Source organism: Leucopleurus acutus (assembly GCF_964270905.1).
Source record: "Leucopleurus acutus genome assembly, chromosome: 15".
Classification (NCBI taxonomy): domain Eukaryota; kingdom Metazoa; phylum Chordata; class Mammalia; order Artiodactyla; family Delphinidae; genus Leucopleurus; species Leucopleurus acutus.
Window position 1 is genome coordinate 17,075,255 of NC_139157.1, and position 16,783 is coordinate 17,092,037.

A 16,783-nucleotide genomic window follows, 5' to 3' on the forward strand; every position below is an offset into this window, starting at 1 on the left:
CCAGACACAGAAGGAAAAATATTGTATGATTTTACTTATATAAAGTACCTGGACTAGTCAAATTCATAGAGACAGGAAGCAAACTGTGGTTGCCAGGAGTTGGGGAAGGTGAGGAGAGAATGGAGAGTTATTGTTTAATGGTTATGGAATATCTGTTTCAGATGATGGAGAAGTTCAGGAAGTGGGTTGTGAAGATGGTTGTACAGCAAAGTGTATGTACTTAATGCCACTGAATTGAACATTTAAAATGCTTATAATGGTAAAATTTAAGTTGTGTCTACTTTATTTCTATTTTAAAAAAAAACAGCATGAATAGCGCTGTCCCAGCTACCAAGTAAAGAAAAGAGTAACACGTCAGAAGAGACACCTCTTTTCAGATCCAGGTGGGAGCTGGTGCCTGCAAAAAGAAGTCTAAAGGCTCAAATTGTGTAGGCTGTCCCTTTTTAGTAGGAGCGGTTAAGATGCTCAAAGAGACAGCAAACTTACATTGCAGTTTGATGAGCCCTCGAATGGTGGGTAAGAACCGTCTGGCCAGTCAGCAGGGTCCAAGGCAGCTGACTGCCGGTGCTGGGCCTCATACTCCTTGAGCTGCAACAAGAGGAAATGGAAGATTGAAATGGAAATGATGGCCAAGGCTGTCTACCAAGCAGCAGAATGAATCCTTTGGGCACTTCTTCACACCACTGTCGGTGACTAAGTGCCAGCCAAAGACAAGGGTCACCCAAATGAAAGGAGAAACACGTCCCCCCCCCCCCCCGCAGGTTTTCATCTAAATCAAACCAAGAGACACAACAGACTCTTTGTGTTCTGTGTTCCAAAAAGAACCTTGATTTTCCTTCTCCAACATCAAAACATCTTTCTCAGTTCAATTATAAGTTCGATAACAGAAATTGTCTGTAGCTTGACCTTTGGGTTACCTCTCTTTGTGGAAGACAAAATGTGTAGACTAAGGACATTTTAGTAAAACAGAGGTGGAAGCCCGAAACTGATTTTTAACAATCGCTTGCTTGTTTTGCTCTAGACTGCCTCATGTTACCAGTTCAATGTTATCACCTAACAATTGTTGTGGGATTTATTGGGGATTCTATGGATGAGAGGAAAATAGCAGTTAGATACCTAGAATATGTTCAGAGACATCTAAAGTTTGGGCTTAAAAACTAGGTTTCTACTTTTTGAAAAACACAGAAGGACAAAATGAAATATTATAGAAAATTAACAAATTTAACCTAGCAGAATTAGATGAAAGATCTTTCAGAATGGCCAACGTGAGAACTTCCAGGTGTGTTTTCATAAAATACGTAAAAATTTAACTCTGTGTGTAATACAAATAAGTTGTCCCAGCATTAAAATTCTGTTATAAAACAGTTTTTTAGATATGAAGTTAAGACACCGATCAAATCATGTTCCATGAATCAAGACACCAAAAAGCAGATACAATCTGACCTGACAGCCCAGGAGATGACAGCCCAGGACTGCCCTTTTCCACTGGAGCTGTGTGGACGTGGCAAGGCCAGTCCTCTAGGAAAAAGCAACTTTCCAAAGCATTATTTCTACTATGAAGTTCTTTTCTGTGCATACTTGTGACAGGAAATGGACGAGGGGGAGGCAGACAGTATTGATTAACAGGTAAGGGCTCCCAAATAACTGGAAGCCCTTGGGCAAATTACTTAACCTCTCTGTGCCTCAGTTCCTTCACCTGGAAAATGGGATGACAATAAACTATATCACAGGACTATTACCAGAACAGAGTAAGATAATGCAGCAGAGCTCTTAGTATACTATACCCACGCAACAGACTTTTTATGACGGTATTATTATCACCCTTGTGATTTCAGATAAAAGAGAGCTCAAAGTTCACATCAACTCCAGGTATTTGAACTTTTGCTGTGCAGGTGCTTAATATTATTTTAATCTTTCTAGTATATTAGGGGGATTAATATTGTTCTAATCTCTCTAATACATTTAAGTGACATATTAGAATGCTCTTCCTTTCCAGATATATTGGTTTCTGAAGTGCATTATTCTTCCTGTATGATCGAAATAGCTGCCTCTGAAAAAGGGTGTTATCATTTGTTTTCTCAGGGTCTCTGCTCTACTTTCTAAATAAATAAAATCTTCATCTTTAGGAAAACAAAACAAATTCCTCACTAGTCAATCATAAACAGACTTAGTATTTTTCTTTTGTTATCCGTCCATTTCCATCATTGACGTTGGTGCCTAAGAGTACATGTGCTTCTTCTTCTTTATTAAAAAAATTGATTTATTTATTTATTGGCTGCACAGCTTGTGGGATCTTAGTTCCCCGACCAGGGATTGAACCCGGGCCCTCAGCAGGGAGAGTGTGGGGTCCTAACCACTGGACTGCCAGGGAATTCCCCATGTGCTTCTTCTGATAAAGATTCAGATTTGCGCTCTATCCAAATTTACCTTGCTTTTTAATTTCCTAATTAAAAAAAAAGAAAACCAGGATCTCTAACAATTTTTTAAAGTGCATTTTACAATGAAAAGAACCTGGTTATTGTTTACATAATCACATTTTTGTATTCCACTCTGCTCCCAAAGACAACTGACGATGTTCATTTGAGAAACTTGTGTATTTTAAAGCAAATTTATAGAGTTCTGGTTTGATTCTGGAAGTTTTAAAATAATGACATTTTAAAGTGTGGGTGTGGGTGTCGGTCTGCCTGTCCATCTGTCTACCTTCATATCTTATTTTCCCTAGTCTCATAGTTTTCTCACACTGGAAGTCTATGACGTGATTCTTAGAGGAATGACCATCTGTAGTAGGTTAATGCTTATTCTATCTTAAAGACCTTTATGGAGAGAGATTCTAAAATGTTTCCATTTCTAAGAGCACTTATTATAAAGAACATTTCTATTATATTTAATCTAAATCCCCTCCAGCGGCGATTTTCATTCATTTTCTTTCATGCTCTCCTCAGTAGAGATGAAAACAAAACACGTCTTAAGGACGTACTGTCTAATAACCCTTCATATACTTGAAGACAGTGAATAAGTTCTTTTCTGAGATAAATTCTTTCCGATTCCAGCCCAAGAGACCTATTTAAAAAAACCCTCAATCACTTTGTTGCTCTCCTATGGACTCTCTCCATGAGCCTCTCTAGCTGTCCACATTCCTATGATTGATGCACAATACCTGCTACGAGGAAATAATTTATATAGGTTCTCAGCTCATAATCTTGTGCTCTGGTATAACAGATGCCCAGACTCCCTTTAAAAGACTGTTCTCTGATTTCCCAATTACTGTAGATATGGACTCACATCTGTATACCCTTCTCAGGAGAATTATCCGTGGTTGACAGGCGTTGTCTCCCCACAGATGCCTAGAAGGCTGTTCGCTCCTCCCCAATCAGCTTTCAGCCTCTTCTTCTCTGGCAGGACAAACTCTACAGTGCAATTCACCTTCCCGAGCTCCCCACCCCTCCCTGTGGGATCAGGCTGAGGCTGAGACTAGACTTCTCCTGAAATCACATCTCTATCCAGCGTCTTCCTCGGCCTCTCCTGCTTCCCTCTCTCACTTACAGGTTTCTTCTGAAAGCTTTTCTTCAATAAATCATGTGCACAAGAATCCACATCTCAGGCTCTGCTTCTAGGGAACCTGATGTAAGACAGCTGGCATTAAGAAAAGTTCTCCACGCCCAAAACATCAGTCAAGTCAGTGACAAACATCAAGTTTTTTGTTTTCAAATCCCACAAGGACTTTATTTTGGACTTCCACACAGATATGACCTTGTGGAACCTAACACATATTTATCAGGTGGATAAATATATAATATTTAGTAATTAGATCAATTTACATGCCAAGTGTTTAGTATCAATATTGATACATTATTTTTTAGGGAACATGATTATTAAATCATGGTCATAAATCTCTCTCAATTTCCTTAGACACTGCTTCCAGTTAAAATGTCAAAGGACATATTTTTCAACAACATAGCTCCATCATGGCTGAGCACCATCATACCAAAACAATACTGCTCTCCTTTACGCAAAGCTTTAAAAGTGACTTTATTCCTTACCCTCCCAATCTCACATACACCACATAAATTACCCAGATAAGTTAATAACCTGTAGCTTCCAAGTGTCTCATGGGCTTTCTATACCTTGCAGAACTAGTCCAACACTTGAATACCCTGAACTTACTCACCAAGAGCTATGAAGAGTCTTAAAATTAGCACCTGTAAATGGTGTTGTCTAGAATACGCTAATACTCTAGATCCCCCTAAACGATTTTTTTAACCAGTGTGCTGGACTCCTTAAAGCATACAGAGTAAGTAACCATCATAAAACCATTAGAAAATGTTTGAAATGCCATTAGATTTGATGGAACTATTCAGTTAATAAAATATAAAAATCATAAGTTAAGCTGCTGTCTTTTTAAATTACACAGTGTGTACAGAGTTATCTTGTAAACTTCATTCTCTTCAAATGCTTTTGCAGCTGACAATGGTGTTTCCCATATTGCTTCTTTGCAGCCATTTTCATCTTTGTATTGACAACTGGGTTTTCAGGAATGTGAATCATAGCTGTATACTTCACAGGGGGAAAATACTCAGCAGTGAGATCAAATTCATATAAACAAAGCACAGTGGACCAAACTGTATTCATTTGAACATAGGCAAAATTTTCCCAAATACAACGACGCATTGGGGGATACACTCAGCTCCAAATGACACACAGGCAAACTTCTCTCCTGATGCTGGTCGTCCTATCAGGATTAAAGTCTAGACATTCTATATGGGTCTTTTTTTTTCCCCCCAAACTTTCTAATTAATTCATTTAAATTCATTAATGTTGCAAAAATACGACGTGGAACACATCAGGACAGAAGTTATTGTATTCCTAACAAGTCAAAGAAAAAGAAAATATTACATCTTCTTGGTAAATCAAGACCAACCCTAGTATTTCTTACAGGGACCACATCAACATCTTGCACACACAGTCTTCAGAAATGAATTTCTCACACCATAAAAGAAGAGCAGTAGGCTATGCAACGTCATCTGAACAACGGTAAAATGATCACAGTACGTTAATTGTGTCTAAATGGCAGCATGTGAACTTATGGTAAAAAAAAAAAAAAGTTTGAATCTTTGAAATATATATCAAAGTACATTAGTGTCTAACGAACTTTGAATTGTGTTCCATGTGCCCCAACGGCTGTGCAAGTCGGTGCCCTGAACACCACAATATTTACTAGCTAGTTTATGTAAACAAACTATTGAAGGGGCATAACTTTAGAAAATTCAAATACAAAAAGTACAGTGGAGTAGCTAATTAACATTATTTTCCAAGTTCCTCCTTAGCTACGCTGAATGTAAAAACACATAGAAATTTCAAAATGCAAATGTTTTAACCTCTTGTAGAATGTCTTATAAAACAGAATTAGACAGCCACCTGAAACAGATTATAATAATTCTTTAGTAACATGAAAGCATTAAATACCTAGGGGTCTTTTTAGACTCTGACTGACAGTGGGAGAAACACATGCCTGATGCCCTGAAGGACCATTCTTATCATGGTCATCAAAGAAGGTCTAACTCTTAATGTTTCTTTTATACAGCAATCAAATAAATTTTAGATACTTGAGCTGATCATAAGTTAAAGGAGGGAGATCCTTCATTTTTCTTGAAGTGTTTTGTCTCCGGCTAAAAGGAAGCCCATCCAGACACTGGTAGCCAAGGATGTATGTTGCCCTGCCAAGAGCTGACCAACAAGCTTCCCTGTTACTTCATCATCTGTCAAAGGACGCCCACCTTTGTGTGCAGAATCTAATAAAGTTTGGAGAATGTCATCAATTTTTTCTTTCTGTGTTTCTGGATTGCCTTATAGGGAATATTATTGATGTCTTGATGAGCTCCATCCTAACATGAGGCAAAAGCAGCCAGCCTGGCAACAGACAGACTCCATGGCTAAAACCTCCATCCAACCTGCATACAGCCGTGCCACCTTTTCATAGAGTTGACTTCTGATTTCCTTTCCATGTAAACAATGGCTAGCTGTTAAAATTATCAGCTCAGAAAGAGCATCAAACAAATATGTTTCTCCCCAACTTTGAAAGTATTCCTTTGTTTCTTTTTTGCTTATAGAAACGTGCTACCTGAAGTTGACTATGTTAAGGACGTTTTTAACATTTTCTTCTGCCCCAGGAAAACTGGGTTAGATACATCCTACGCAACTCCCTTTCCAAACACAGATGGTGTCAGATGCCTGCAGACATCTTCTGCATTTAGATCTGCAAATTTACAATTATAAACAGCAACGTAGCAGCATGACTCACCAGAACGTAAGTAAACATCTTGCCTACCATGGTAAAATTAATACAGGTCCGTGTTTCTCATATGCATTTTCTAGGAATTCAGCTGGACTTTTTTCAAGCGCTATGACATGCTCAAGGAATGGCACTGGAGGGATGTCTGGTGGATTTTTTGCCCTAGCTGGCAGCTGGACGGGGTGGCCGAAGGCATGGTGGAGCAGGGAGACCAGACTGAGGGTGAAGGGCAGGCATAGGTGGTCACCAGGCACTGCTTCAGCCCCCCAGAGACGCTGGAGGCAAGATCACCTCTGCTCCTCCGAACCAACAGAGCGAGAGAAGCTGGCAGATGGGCATCTGGTGGAGGCCTTGGTCCTCAGGTCTCCTACTACAGGTCCCACCTCCCACTCCCCTCAAGCACTTTTTTTTTCCAGCATTGTCTCAGCAACAAATCAAACTTTTTTTTTAACTATTGAGGTTTAGAGTCAGGTATACTAAACTAAAGTATGTCTGGCACTGTTTCAAGATTTCAGACCTTCAAGATTCTGCTTAATGTTAAAGTCATAACTCATTCAATGATTCCTTAGTGACTTGCAAGTTCTAAACCTGCCTAATTTATGACTTGTCTACACCATCCCGAACCAAGTATTCAAAGTCAGAATCCAAGAATTAATCAGCCAGTTGGTTGGGCGACAACAAAGCAGGAGATCTCTTAAGAATTGCTATCTTGCTATCACAAACACTACTCCGGTGTCCTAAAGGTTAATTAGGCTTCTTTCAGTGCTTAATGTAACTCAGAGCAAAAAAATATGACACAATAAACTGTAATATCTACTCAGAAATGAAAGTAAGCAGAAGTTTAAGGTTTACACATAAAGCTTGACTTTTAGGTTAGTCAAAGTTTAGTTTGTTGAAGGCATCTTACAGAACTAACGCTTATAATGGTTGCATTTACTTTTTCTTTGGTGGTTATTTAGTAATTTATCATTATCAATCTCATCAGTATATTCCCATACCCTTTGATGTCCCTGTTCTAGTCTGTTTGAGCTGCTATAACCAACCACTATAGACCGGGTGGCTTACGAACAACAGAAATTTCTCACAGCTCTGGAGGCTGGGAAGTCCAAGATCAAGGTGCCGGCAGATCTAGTGTCTGGTGAGGACCCACTTCCTGGTTCACAGACAGCATGTGTCCTCACGCAGCGGAGGGGGGTAAAGGAGCTCACAGGGGCCTCTTGTACATGGTCACTCACCCCATTCATGAGGGCTCCACCCTCATGACCTAATCACTTCCCAAGGGCCTCACCTCCAAATAACATGACTTGGGCATTAGGATTTAATATATGAATTGGCGGGGGGGCAGGGGGCGGGGGGTTGGGGTGGAGGCATTCAGTCTGTAGCAATCCCCCAACATATGTCAATGTCAGGAGGTCAAGTGCTCACAAATGAAAACCACACACCTGCACTCTTACCCTAGCAAGCGCTTCTTCGATGCTGATCATCTTTTCCTTGACCATCATCATCAGCTGAATCCGTTCCTCATCGCTCATCGTTATCTCGCTGGCAACATAACCCACATCTTCTCCTGGAGATCGAAGAAGAAAAACAATAGGAACAGGTGAAGAAGAAAATAAAAAAGATAAAACAGGATGCCAGTCTTGAAGGCTTGTCATCTAGGACTAGAGAAGGACGTAATTCAGGCGCACCGTCTAGCGCTGTTACTGATGGAGCCACAGGACCAGGAATGGGCTGCTTTGTAGGAAGCCAGTGCGCCTATATCGCTTGGAAAAAAGCTTCAAGAACAAATGGATGTTACCATGGAAACAAATCCTTCAAAATGATCAGAGCTTTTGTGATGGAGGGTCTAGTGGAGGAGTTTTGGAAGAAGGCTGACAGGGTGTCTGGAGTGACAGGTGAGGCAGAGAACTAATTTAAAGACCCGGCTAGAGGGCTTCCCTGGTGGCGCAGTGGTTGGGAGCCCGCCTGCCGATGCAGGGGACGCGGGTTTGTGCCCCGGTCCGGGAGGATCCCACATGCCGCGGAGCGGCTGGGCCCGTGAGCCATGGCCGCTGAGCTGGCGCGTCCGGAGCCTGTGCTCCGCAACGGGAGAGGCCACAACAGTGAGAGGCCCGCGTACCGCAAAAAAAAAAAAAACACAAAAAAACTGAAGGCAGGCAGAACTGCAGAGGGAAAGAGAATCCCTCAGTTAGGATACTTTGAAAGTGTTTTCTTGAAAAGCGAAATGGCCATCACGTCTCACGTACGTGAGCCACGTCAGCCTACGTGCCTTTGATCAGCGTGTGGGGAGAGTGTGTCGGTGAAGGGGGGCCGTCATGAGCAGCCGGAGTTCTCACCCCCCATCCTTCCCCACCCTGTTGTTCCCATCCACACCTTACAGGAATCAGTGCCACCAGGATGCTCGGCTCTAGCTTCATTTGCCCGTGGTACAGATGGATGGACTGAATGAGTCTGGCTGCAGACTTGTGGGAACCCATTTCACTCAGGACCTACCTTGGAATTTATGTTCCCCTATGTTTCCTTATCTCACTTCCTTTTTGTAATCAATCAGCCCAGAAACACCACTCAAGTGCCCTTCGCCACTCAGCCCCTTGTACGGGAAGAGTAATGGTGTGAGCCAGGGGAGGGGAGAGCCTGCAGCTTTGATTCATTTTACTATCTGCCTCGCCTCCAGTGGTGGAGGGGAGTGGTGGAGAGAGTTGCCTGGGTTTAAAAAGAAATGAACGTTGAGCCGGTAAACTGTTGGCTTCCTCCCTCCATCCCCTTCTCTCTCTTTCGCCTTTTCTTTCTTTCTAAATAAGACTTTGTTAGAATCCAAGGTTTACTTTGAATCGTAAGTGATGCTGGGTGTGTCTCAAAATGAAAAACTGGGAATGCTTAAGAATAACTCTCTCACAGCAGGACAACTTAAATAAGCCCACCGATGGCTGCCAAGGAACCCAGGTGTGCCACTGACACACACAGTGTCCAAGTGTCCATGTTTCTCATTTCCGTGTGTAGGAATAACTGGAGAAGCATTCTGCACAGGCTAGGACACCAAGATTTTGTAAAAGAAAATAAGTCGTGTCAGTGGTGAGCAACTAAAAATGTTCATCTAATGATAACCTTATCCAGCCAGACTGGAATCTGGAAGTAGCTTCGTTTCCCCTCCCTGTCTGAATACTGGAGAAACATAAATTATACAACTGGGCCTCAAAGGGATGACATATTTACTTACTATATAAACAACAACAAAAGACACAGCTAAGAGGAGGCAGGACTGCCTTCACAAAGCAGCCCGGGCAAATTCCCATGATGTCAGCCCATTAGACAGAGTTTCCAAGGGTAACAACCCCATAACTGTCCCTGCCACAGAAAAGCATCAGCAGTTCAGAAGATTGCAAAGGCCCCAAGCGGCAGGGCAGGGGGGAGGGTCCAAAACTCACAAATGCTAAGACTTTCTGGACCTTTTTAGGGTCCATCTTGGCCAGTAAAGATCTCCCTGAGGTCGATGTGATTGAGAAAAGGAAAGATTTGGTCTTTGCTGTCAGATCTATAAAAGAAAGAACTGCGAACTCTTTCCATTTTGATTTCTTTGATTTAAAAAAAGAAAAAAAAACAACCCACTGGGATGAAGTCTGAAAGTAATGATAGGAATGTCAGAAAGGCTGCACAGCGTATGGGCACACGCAATGACTTATTCTAGCTTACAGCATCCATTTAGATTAGCAGCCCAGGCTTAACATTTTAGAGCTAAAAGGACCTACTGTCTGCTAGCTGTATTACAGTACCTTTTGAAGTCTGTCTCATTATTCCTTTCTGATTCTTTCGGAAGTTCTGCCAGAAATACTTATTTTTCTTCTTCCAATCTCCTTTTCCTTTAAAAAAAGAAAAAAAAAAGGCACAAGCAATAAATTCATTAATAACAAAAGTAGCCTCTTCCTTACAACTCAAAGCTTGTAAGAATACTTTGATTTCACAAAAAGACAGTTCTTCTCTTTCAGTTTGTGAAAAGACTTAGAAATGCCTATAAAGTTGTTTAAAAGAAATGCAAATTTCCTAAGAGCAAGAAATGGTACAGTAGGGTTAAGATGAGAAATAAAGAAACATCAAAAGAGCAGTCAAGGGCTTCCCTGGTGGCGCAGTGGTGGAGAGTCCGCCTGCCAATGCAGGGGACACAGGTTCGTGCCCCAGTCCGGAAGATCCCACATGCCGCGGAGTGGCTGGGCCCGTGAGCCATGGCCGCTGAGCCTGTGCGGCCGGAGCCTGTGCTCTGCAACCGGAGCGGCCACAACAGTGAGAGGCCCGCGTACCGCCAAAAAAAAAAAAATGAAGAAGCAGCAGCCCTATCTGCTCTCGTGGACGGGGCACACCCAAAGCTGCGGCTTCGTCACCGTTCGGTGTCTGGTTGCTCCACGGCCACTGGAAACAGGGTCCAGCGGAGTGATGTGCTGTTGGTTTCCGCAGTCTAGACGGGCGGTGCCAGGCAGTGTGGCACAAAACAGACCCGTGGAAAGCCCGCGCAAGGGGCTCCCAGGCTAAGGGCATTATCTGTCAAAGTGGGATGCCCTCGTTACGTTCTGACAATCCCCAAGACTCTGAGAAGGAAACTGGAGTCCACTAGCCTGAGGCTGCCTCTGTACCCAGAATGTGGAAGGTGCCTGCTGCCTCTGGGCTAAACACAACAGCAAATATCAGCCATGAAAGGTCAAAGTGAAGTAGGATTATCACTACTTGAATCTTTCTCACAAGCAATCTGGGAATAGAATGTATTTCTTGTAAGCTATACTCTCCCCTTCTCCCATTTTAATGTTTCTGAAATGGAGGTGCAGCTTAAGAGCTAACATTTATCCTGCACTTTGCATATCCAGGCACTTTGTATCTAATGGCATATCTCATTTAATACTCACTCACAATGAACGTATGATGTATCCTTCTTTCCATTTGTGGATGAGAAAACCGAGGCTTAGAGAGGCAAGTGACTTGCCCAAGGTCATAACTAGTAAAGTTGGTAGTCATGATTCAAATCCAAATCAAAGCTTGATTTGAGCACTTATGCACCTAATCATGATGACTCTGCCAGGCTTTCTTAGACCCAAACAGAAGAAATGTTACAAAATCAAGAGTGGATTTTATAACACCTTAATTGTGCATAATCTTTCATTCAAAAGTTCCAAACAGAAGGATTTATCCTAAGGATATGATCAGGGATAGGCTCAAGGATTTTTAGTGGTAGCATCATTTCTCTGTGATAGAGAAAAAACTGCCAACAACTTCCATGCCCAGCAGAGCAGAGACTGGTTGATTCAATTACGGCACATCCAATAAGACAGAATATTACGCAGACTTAAGAATTTTACTGTAAAAAATACTCAATCATGTAGGAACATGCTCAGGATACATTCAATTGTAGAATACGAGCCATATTATGCTTTTTGAAACCCACACAAATTCAGAAAAAGAGAGGAAAGCCATACATCAAGATCTTAACAATGTTTATTTCTGGGTGGAAGGATTCTTTGTGGTTTTTGTATGTTCACATACTTATGTGTTCCGCTAAGTATTAAAAGAAAATCATTAATTAAAAATGGTTAAACCAAGAAAAGTGGTACTGACCTACAGAGCTGTCTTCCGAGTGTGACTTATGAAGAGGATTCCTACAAAAGAAAAACAAGTGTGATTACCAGGGAGCTTACCTTCATGTGAGGACTGAAAACCCTCCTAACTAGTGGTACCCGGCATCCATCAACTGAGGAGAGCCAGGGAAATCTCTAGAGAATGTTTATCAATGGCCTTCCCCAGCCACCTGCTGCCTTTCTAGAAAGCGGCTGGGGTGCCATTTGTCAACACTAATTAAAGGCTCACTCCAGGGTAAGACCTGTATGAAATGAAGGGAACGGACTTCACTGGCTGATGGCCAAAGCGCCTTCCATTTCTGTGAATCATTATTTATATGTTAAGTTACTGCCATTGAGAAGTCTCTCATGTAAGTGGGAAAGAGAAGGTAAATAAAAATAAGAATATAGACCTGGCAGATGAGTAAAGTGGTCACCTGGAGGACGAATAAGGGGGATGCAGGGGTTTGTGGACATCGAGCAACAGGAGATTGGATGCCCCCAAGGAGGGGGGCAGCTAGGATGCAGCTCCTCTGGTCCCTTGCTGCCACCTGGCAAGTGCACTACGTGTTTCTCTAGATCTTCCAATTTCAAAGAGAAGTCAGAAGTCTGCATTTCTTTTACAAGAGCTCCACATTTTTAAGGATGGCAAATAATTCGGTATTTCTAAAAATGTGTTCAAGTTCATTAACACATGTCTGGGCATCAGATTCGGCCCACACCCTCCCCGACCCTAGCTGCCAGCGGGTGACTGTGGATACAGATGAACTCAAATAACCTGAAAAGTGAACCCAGCCCCAAACGCAGGCGACCAAGCCTTTCTCCAGAATATACATAGACAGATAGCAACGTAAAGGAAGAAGGCAGGGAAACCAAAGAAAGTGAAAATTGGTTCTCTCAAAAGGGGAAGAGCAGGGCTTCCCTGGTCGCGCAGTGGTTGAGAGTCCGCCTGGCGATGCAGGGGACGCGGGTTCATGCCCCGGTCCAGGAAGATCCCACATGCCGCGGAGCGGCTGGGCCCGTGAGCCATGGCTGCTGAGCCTGCGCGTCCGGAGCCTGTGCTCCGCAACGGGAGAGGTCACGATAGTGAGAGACCCGCCTACCGCAAGAAGAAAAAAAAAAGGGGGGGGGAAGAGCAGAGGCGTTGCAGTAATCTTCCGCTAGGTGGGTCCAGAGCCGAGAGGGCAAGTTCAGCGTCCCTGAGCTTGCTGACCGGGAAAACCAGGAAGAAGGAACCTGCATCGGAACAGAAGCAGGGACGCTCAGGGGGTTTACACCTGAACCTTCACTGCTCGTACATCCACCCGGATGGAGGGTGGAGGTGGCATCTGGCGAGACACTCTTTAGTGTGAGAAAGCATGGGAGGCCAGAGTTCCACTGAAACAATCAGAAAGAGAAGCAGAACGTCCCATCACTTAGCAGTGATTTTCTGCCTACCTGGCGGGTAAAAAGGACCTCTAGAACTTAAGGTGACAGGAGAGGGGCAGGGGGCTTCCTCTCATGCAGAGTCACCTATGATAAGCCATCTCTCTTTGGAACAGCTGCATCGACGCTGGCTGACTGCCGGCTGCTGTCTGAAGACTTGAGTCCTGTAAGCACCTTCAGACCCCACGTCTCCGAGAAGAGAATTGTTTCTGACTAGCACCAAAGCCTGACAGACCTCTACTGTCCATGAGGGGACAGAGTAAGAGCAAAGAACAGAAAACTGGGGAAAGGACTCGGATGCTGAAGAGCTAGACTTGAGGCCTAGTTTCTCGCCCTTTCTGCCACGCTGCCCGCGCAGAAAACGTACGGAAAGTCTAGCTCGTCGGCACATTTTGCCACATTTAGCTTCTAGGATATACTCTCCTCCCTCGAATCCACACACATAAAAAGAAAATCCCTAAACATATACTTACTTAAAAGGCTTCTATGAAATAGCTATTTCAGTTTCCTTCGGCAAAAACGTGTTGATGCTATTGTAAGGTACATGGACAATCATGAAGAAGTGGGATGTACAATGGAGGGAGGGTGACAAAACATGAACAAAGTACCGGCAAAGAAGGAGAAGTAACAGCGGAAGGAGGAGGGGGGAGGGAGGAGGGGGGAGGGGACATGAGGTGGGGGAGGGGAGAGGGCCAGGAAGGAGGAGGAGGATGAAGAGAAGGAACAAAGGGCTTCCCTGGTGGCGCAGTGGTTGAGAGTCCGCCTGCTGATTCAGGGGACGCGGGTTCGTGCCCCGGTCCGGGAAGGTCCCACATGCCGCAGACTGGGTCCGGGAAGGTCCCACATGCCGCAGAGTGGCTGGGCCCGTGAGCCATGGCCGCTGCGCCTGCGCGTCTGGAGCCTGTGCTCCGCAGCGGGAGAGGCCACAGCAGTGAGAGGCCCGCGTACCGCAAAAAGAAAAAAAGAGAAGGAACCAAAACACACGCCAGGAAGGTGCTCAAGGCCACAGAAGTAGGAGCAGAGCAAACACCTGCAGACGGCTGAGTAGAGTTGGCTGGTTGACTGGGGATTAAGGCAGGAAATCCTTCGAAAATAATATTTACGCTAAGGTTTGAATACTTAAATTTTGTTTTTTAAATTTTACTCTGTTGCATTTGTAGCTCAAAGTCATGGTGGTACGCCTCAGCCCACCCTGCTTCAACTGGCCGTGACCTACCAGCGCCATCACCAAGCTTTCTGTAGATGCCCTCTGATGGCAAAGGAAGTGGCACGTTTATTTTTATACTCACACTAAGGACCTAACTGCTTACAACCAACTGTATCAACTATCCCTAGCTCCTGATAAACTACTTACCTGTGTAATAAACTAAAAATATGTAAATGTCTTTTACTTTTTCTAAAAGAAATATTTTCATGGGAAAATGGTCTAAAGAAATAGTACTTTTCTTCAGTCCTTTGTTGATTCAGAATAATAACTTCATCCAGTTGTAAGGAATTCTGCCCATCGTTTAATCCAATCCCAATTTTACAGAAAACCATGGTCTCCAGAAATTACAGAAGTGGTGCACGTTTCCCTGACTGGTTACAGACCAGCAAGGAGCTGTACTGAGGGATCGCTAGACTGGCTGTCTTTCCAAAATACACCGGACTCTCCCTATCTGCATGAAGTGTATATAAAATTGCCTGTCTCAGTACGATTCTTCAAAAATCCAAAGGCTCATTTCTAAGTTTTCAACCCATTTTTCACTCGTTTTGCCCAATGGGAATATCTAATACTGTAAAAACACTCCAAAATTCATACTACAGAAAACTTATGTTCTCACTATTACATAGTTATCACAAAATATAATTGTATTTTCCTCTATAAAAAGCTGGCTTACAACTTTTTCATTATTTTTATCTACCTTCTTCAAATTATCATGTGTTTTGAATATTTACCCTTGGGTTTGCATATTTTAATCTATTTGTTACATAAGAGGTGCTTCTCCTAGTCATCATTTGCATTTCCCCCAGAATGCCAGCAGATGGCACTGTAGCTTCTTTATTCAACTTGCTTATGGTAGCCAGTGGGGATTTTGTATTTAAAATTTCACCAGTTCACAATCTAGATACTGGTCAAAGATAGCAAGCCAATGTTTCATAAGCACGAGGCCCAACTCATCAATTTACAAAGGGGGTAAAATGATGCCATATCAAGTTTAATTTGGATGCAGTGAATTTTCCCTGCCAACAGAAGCTGGCAGAGCAACAATGCAAAATGCCATCTCCTTTCTCCTTGAGACTGATTATAAAATTCATCCAGCAGGAACAAAAATCAATGATGTCACCAAATTCCAAATTCCAAATTCAGATGGCAGCAGGTGGAAGGGGTCATTTACTGATCTCCTGGTGGAAGAAATTAATGCTCAGAAGTCAGTTCTAAAGAGGCCTCCTCAGGCTTTCCTCATGGCGCAGTGGTTGAGAATCCGCCTGCCAATGCATGGGACTTGGGTTCAAGCCCTGGTCCGGGAAGATCCCACATGCCGCAGAGCCACTAAGCCCGTGTGCCACAACTACTGATCCTGTGCTCTAGAGCCTGCGAGCCACAACTACTGAAGCCTGCACGTCTAGAGGCCACGCACCATAACGAAGAGTAGCCCCGTTCGCCGCAACTAGAGAAAGCCCACACACAGCACTGAAGACCCAATGCAGCCAAAAATAAATAAGTAAAATAAATAAATTTATAAAAACAAAACAAAGAGGCCTCCTCGTAATACATCCTTCCAGCCAGATACTGCAGACGAAAATGGCAGCCTATTTCTAGCCATCACTTTCACTGTTAACAGGGTAAAAAGGATGGGGATTTCCATGCAGATTTCAACGACTGGGAAGCAATAATTAATATTCGGTTGCACTTTGAGAATCTATTAAAGCATTTAATAGTTTTGCATTTAAAGTCTCTGAACTCAATCTTAGTACCTTTTCATCAATAACTACTACTATTAGACCCCAAAACTGCGTAAGTGTAAACTTTCCTCAAGACCCCTAAAACTACTCTAGTCCTCCCTGAAGGTCAAATTCATTTCAGAAAATTATAAGGAATACATGAATTAGATCAAAAAATCAATTTAAGGGACAGCATCCCCAGAACTGAACCAATTCTTTTCATCCTACACTCCAGTCTTTAGCAAATTCTTTGTTAAATTGCTGCCTTCCTTCATTTTCACTCATTCATTTATTCATTGCTTCTTTCATGCAATAAATATTTATCAAGCTCTCATTCTGAGTCTGGCATCCCTGTAGTACTGAGATCATAGCAGTAAATAAAAGATGGGTAAGATCCCTGTTCCCTTGCAGCTAGGATGGGGGTGCAGGTCAAGAAGTAGGGAGAATTCTAGAAAGGATGGACAGAGAAGCCCTCTCTGAAGAGGTGACAGGTGAGCAGATACCTCAATGATAAGCTGGCATGACATCCACTCCCTCCACTGGGGAAGAC

At 43.1% G+C, this 16,783-nt stretch overlaps 1 protein-coding gene and 1 pseudogene across 3 annotated transcripts in view; both read right to left on the reverse strand.

The window, feature by feature from the left end:
- SASH1 (SAM and SH3 domain containing 1) overlaps window positions 1-16,783 on the reverse strand; it is a 184,897-nt gene that overhangs the window by 58,152 nt on the left and 109,962 nt on the right. For both annotated transcript variants that reach the window (XM_082855289.1, XM_082855288.1), the window contains exons 5-8: window positions 11,885-11,925; window positions 10,060-10,146; window positions 7,744-7,856; window positions 487-588 (exon numbers count right to left, since the gene is read on the reverse strand). In XM_082855289.1, coding sequence (XP_082711415.1) covers window positions 487-588; window positions 7,744-7,856; window positions 10,060-10,146; window positions 11,885-11,925 — 343 coding nt within the window. The remainder of the gene's footprint in view (window positions 1-486; window positions 589-7,743; window positions 7,857-10,059; window positions 10,147-11,884; window positions 11,926-16,783) is intronic.
- On the reverse strand, window positions 5,476-7,533 carry LOC309971986 (lanosterol 14-alpha demethylase-like; annotated as a pseudogene). Its single transcript has 2 exons — window positions 7,525-7,533; window positions 5,476-6,564 (listed from the first exon to the last, which is right to left on the reverse strand). The product of its transcript is annotated as a lanosterol 14-alpha demethylase-like (transcript).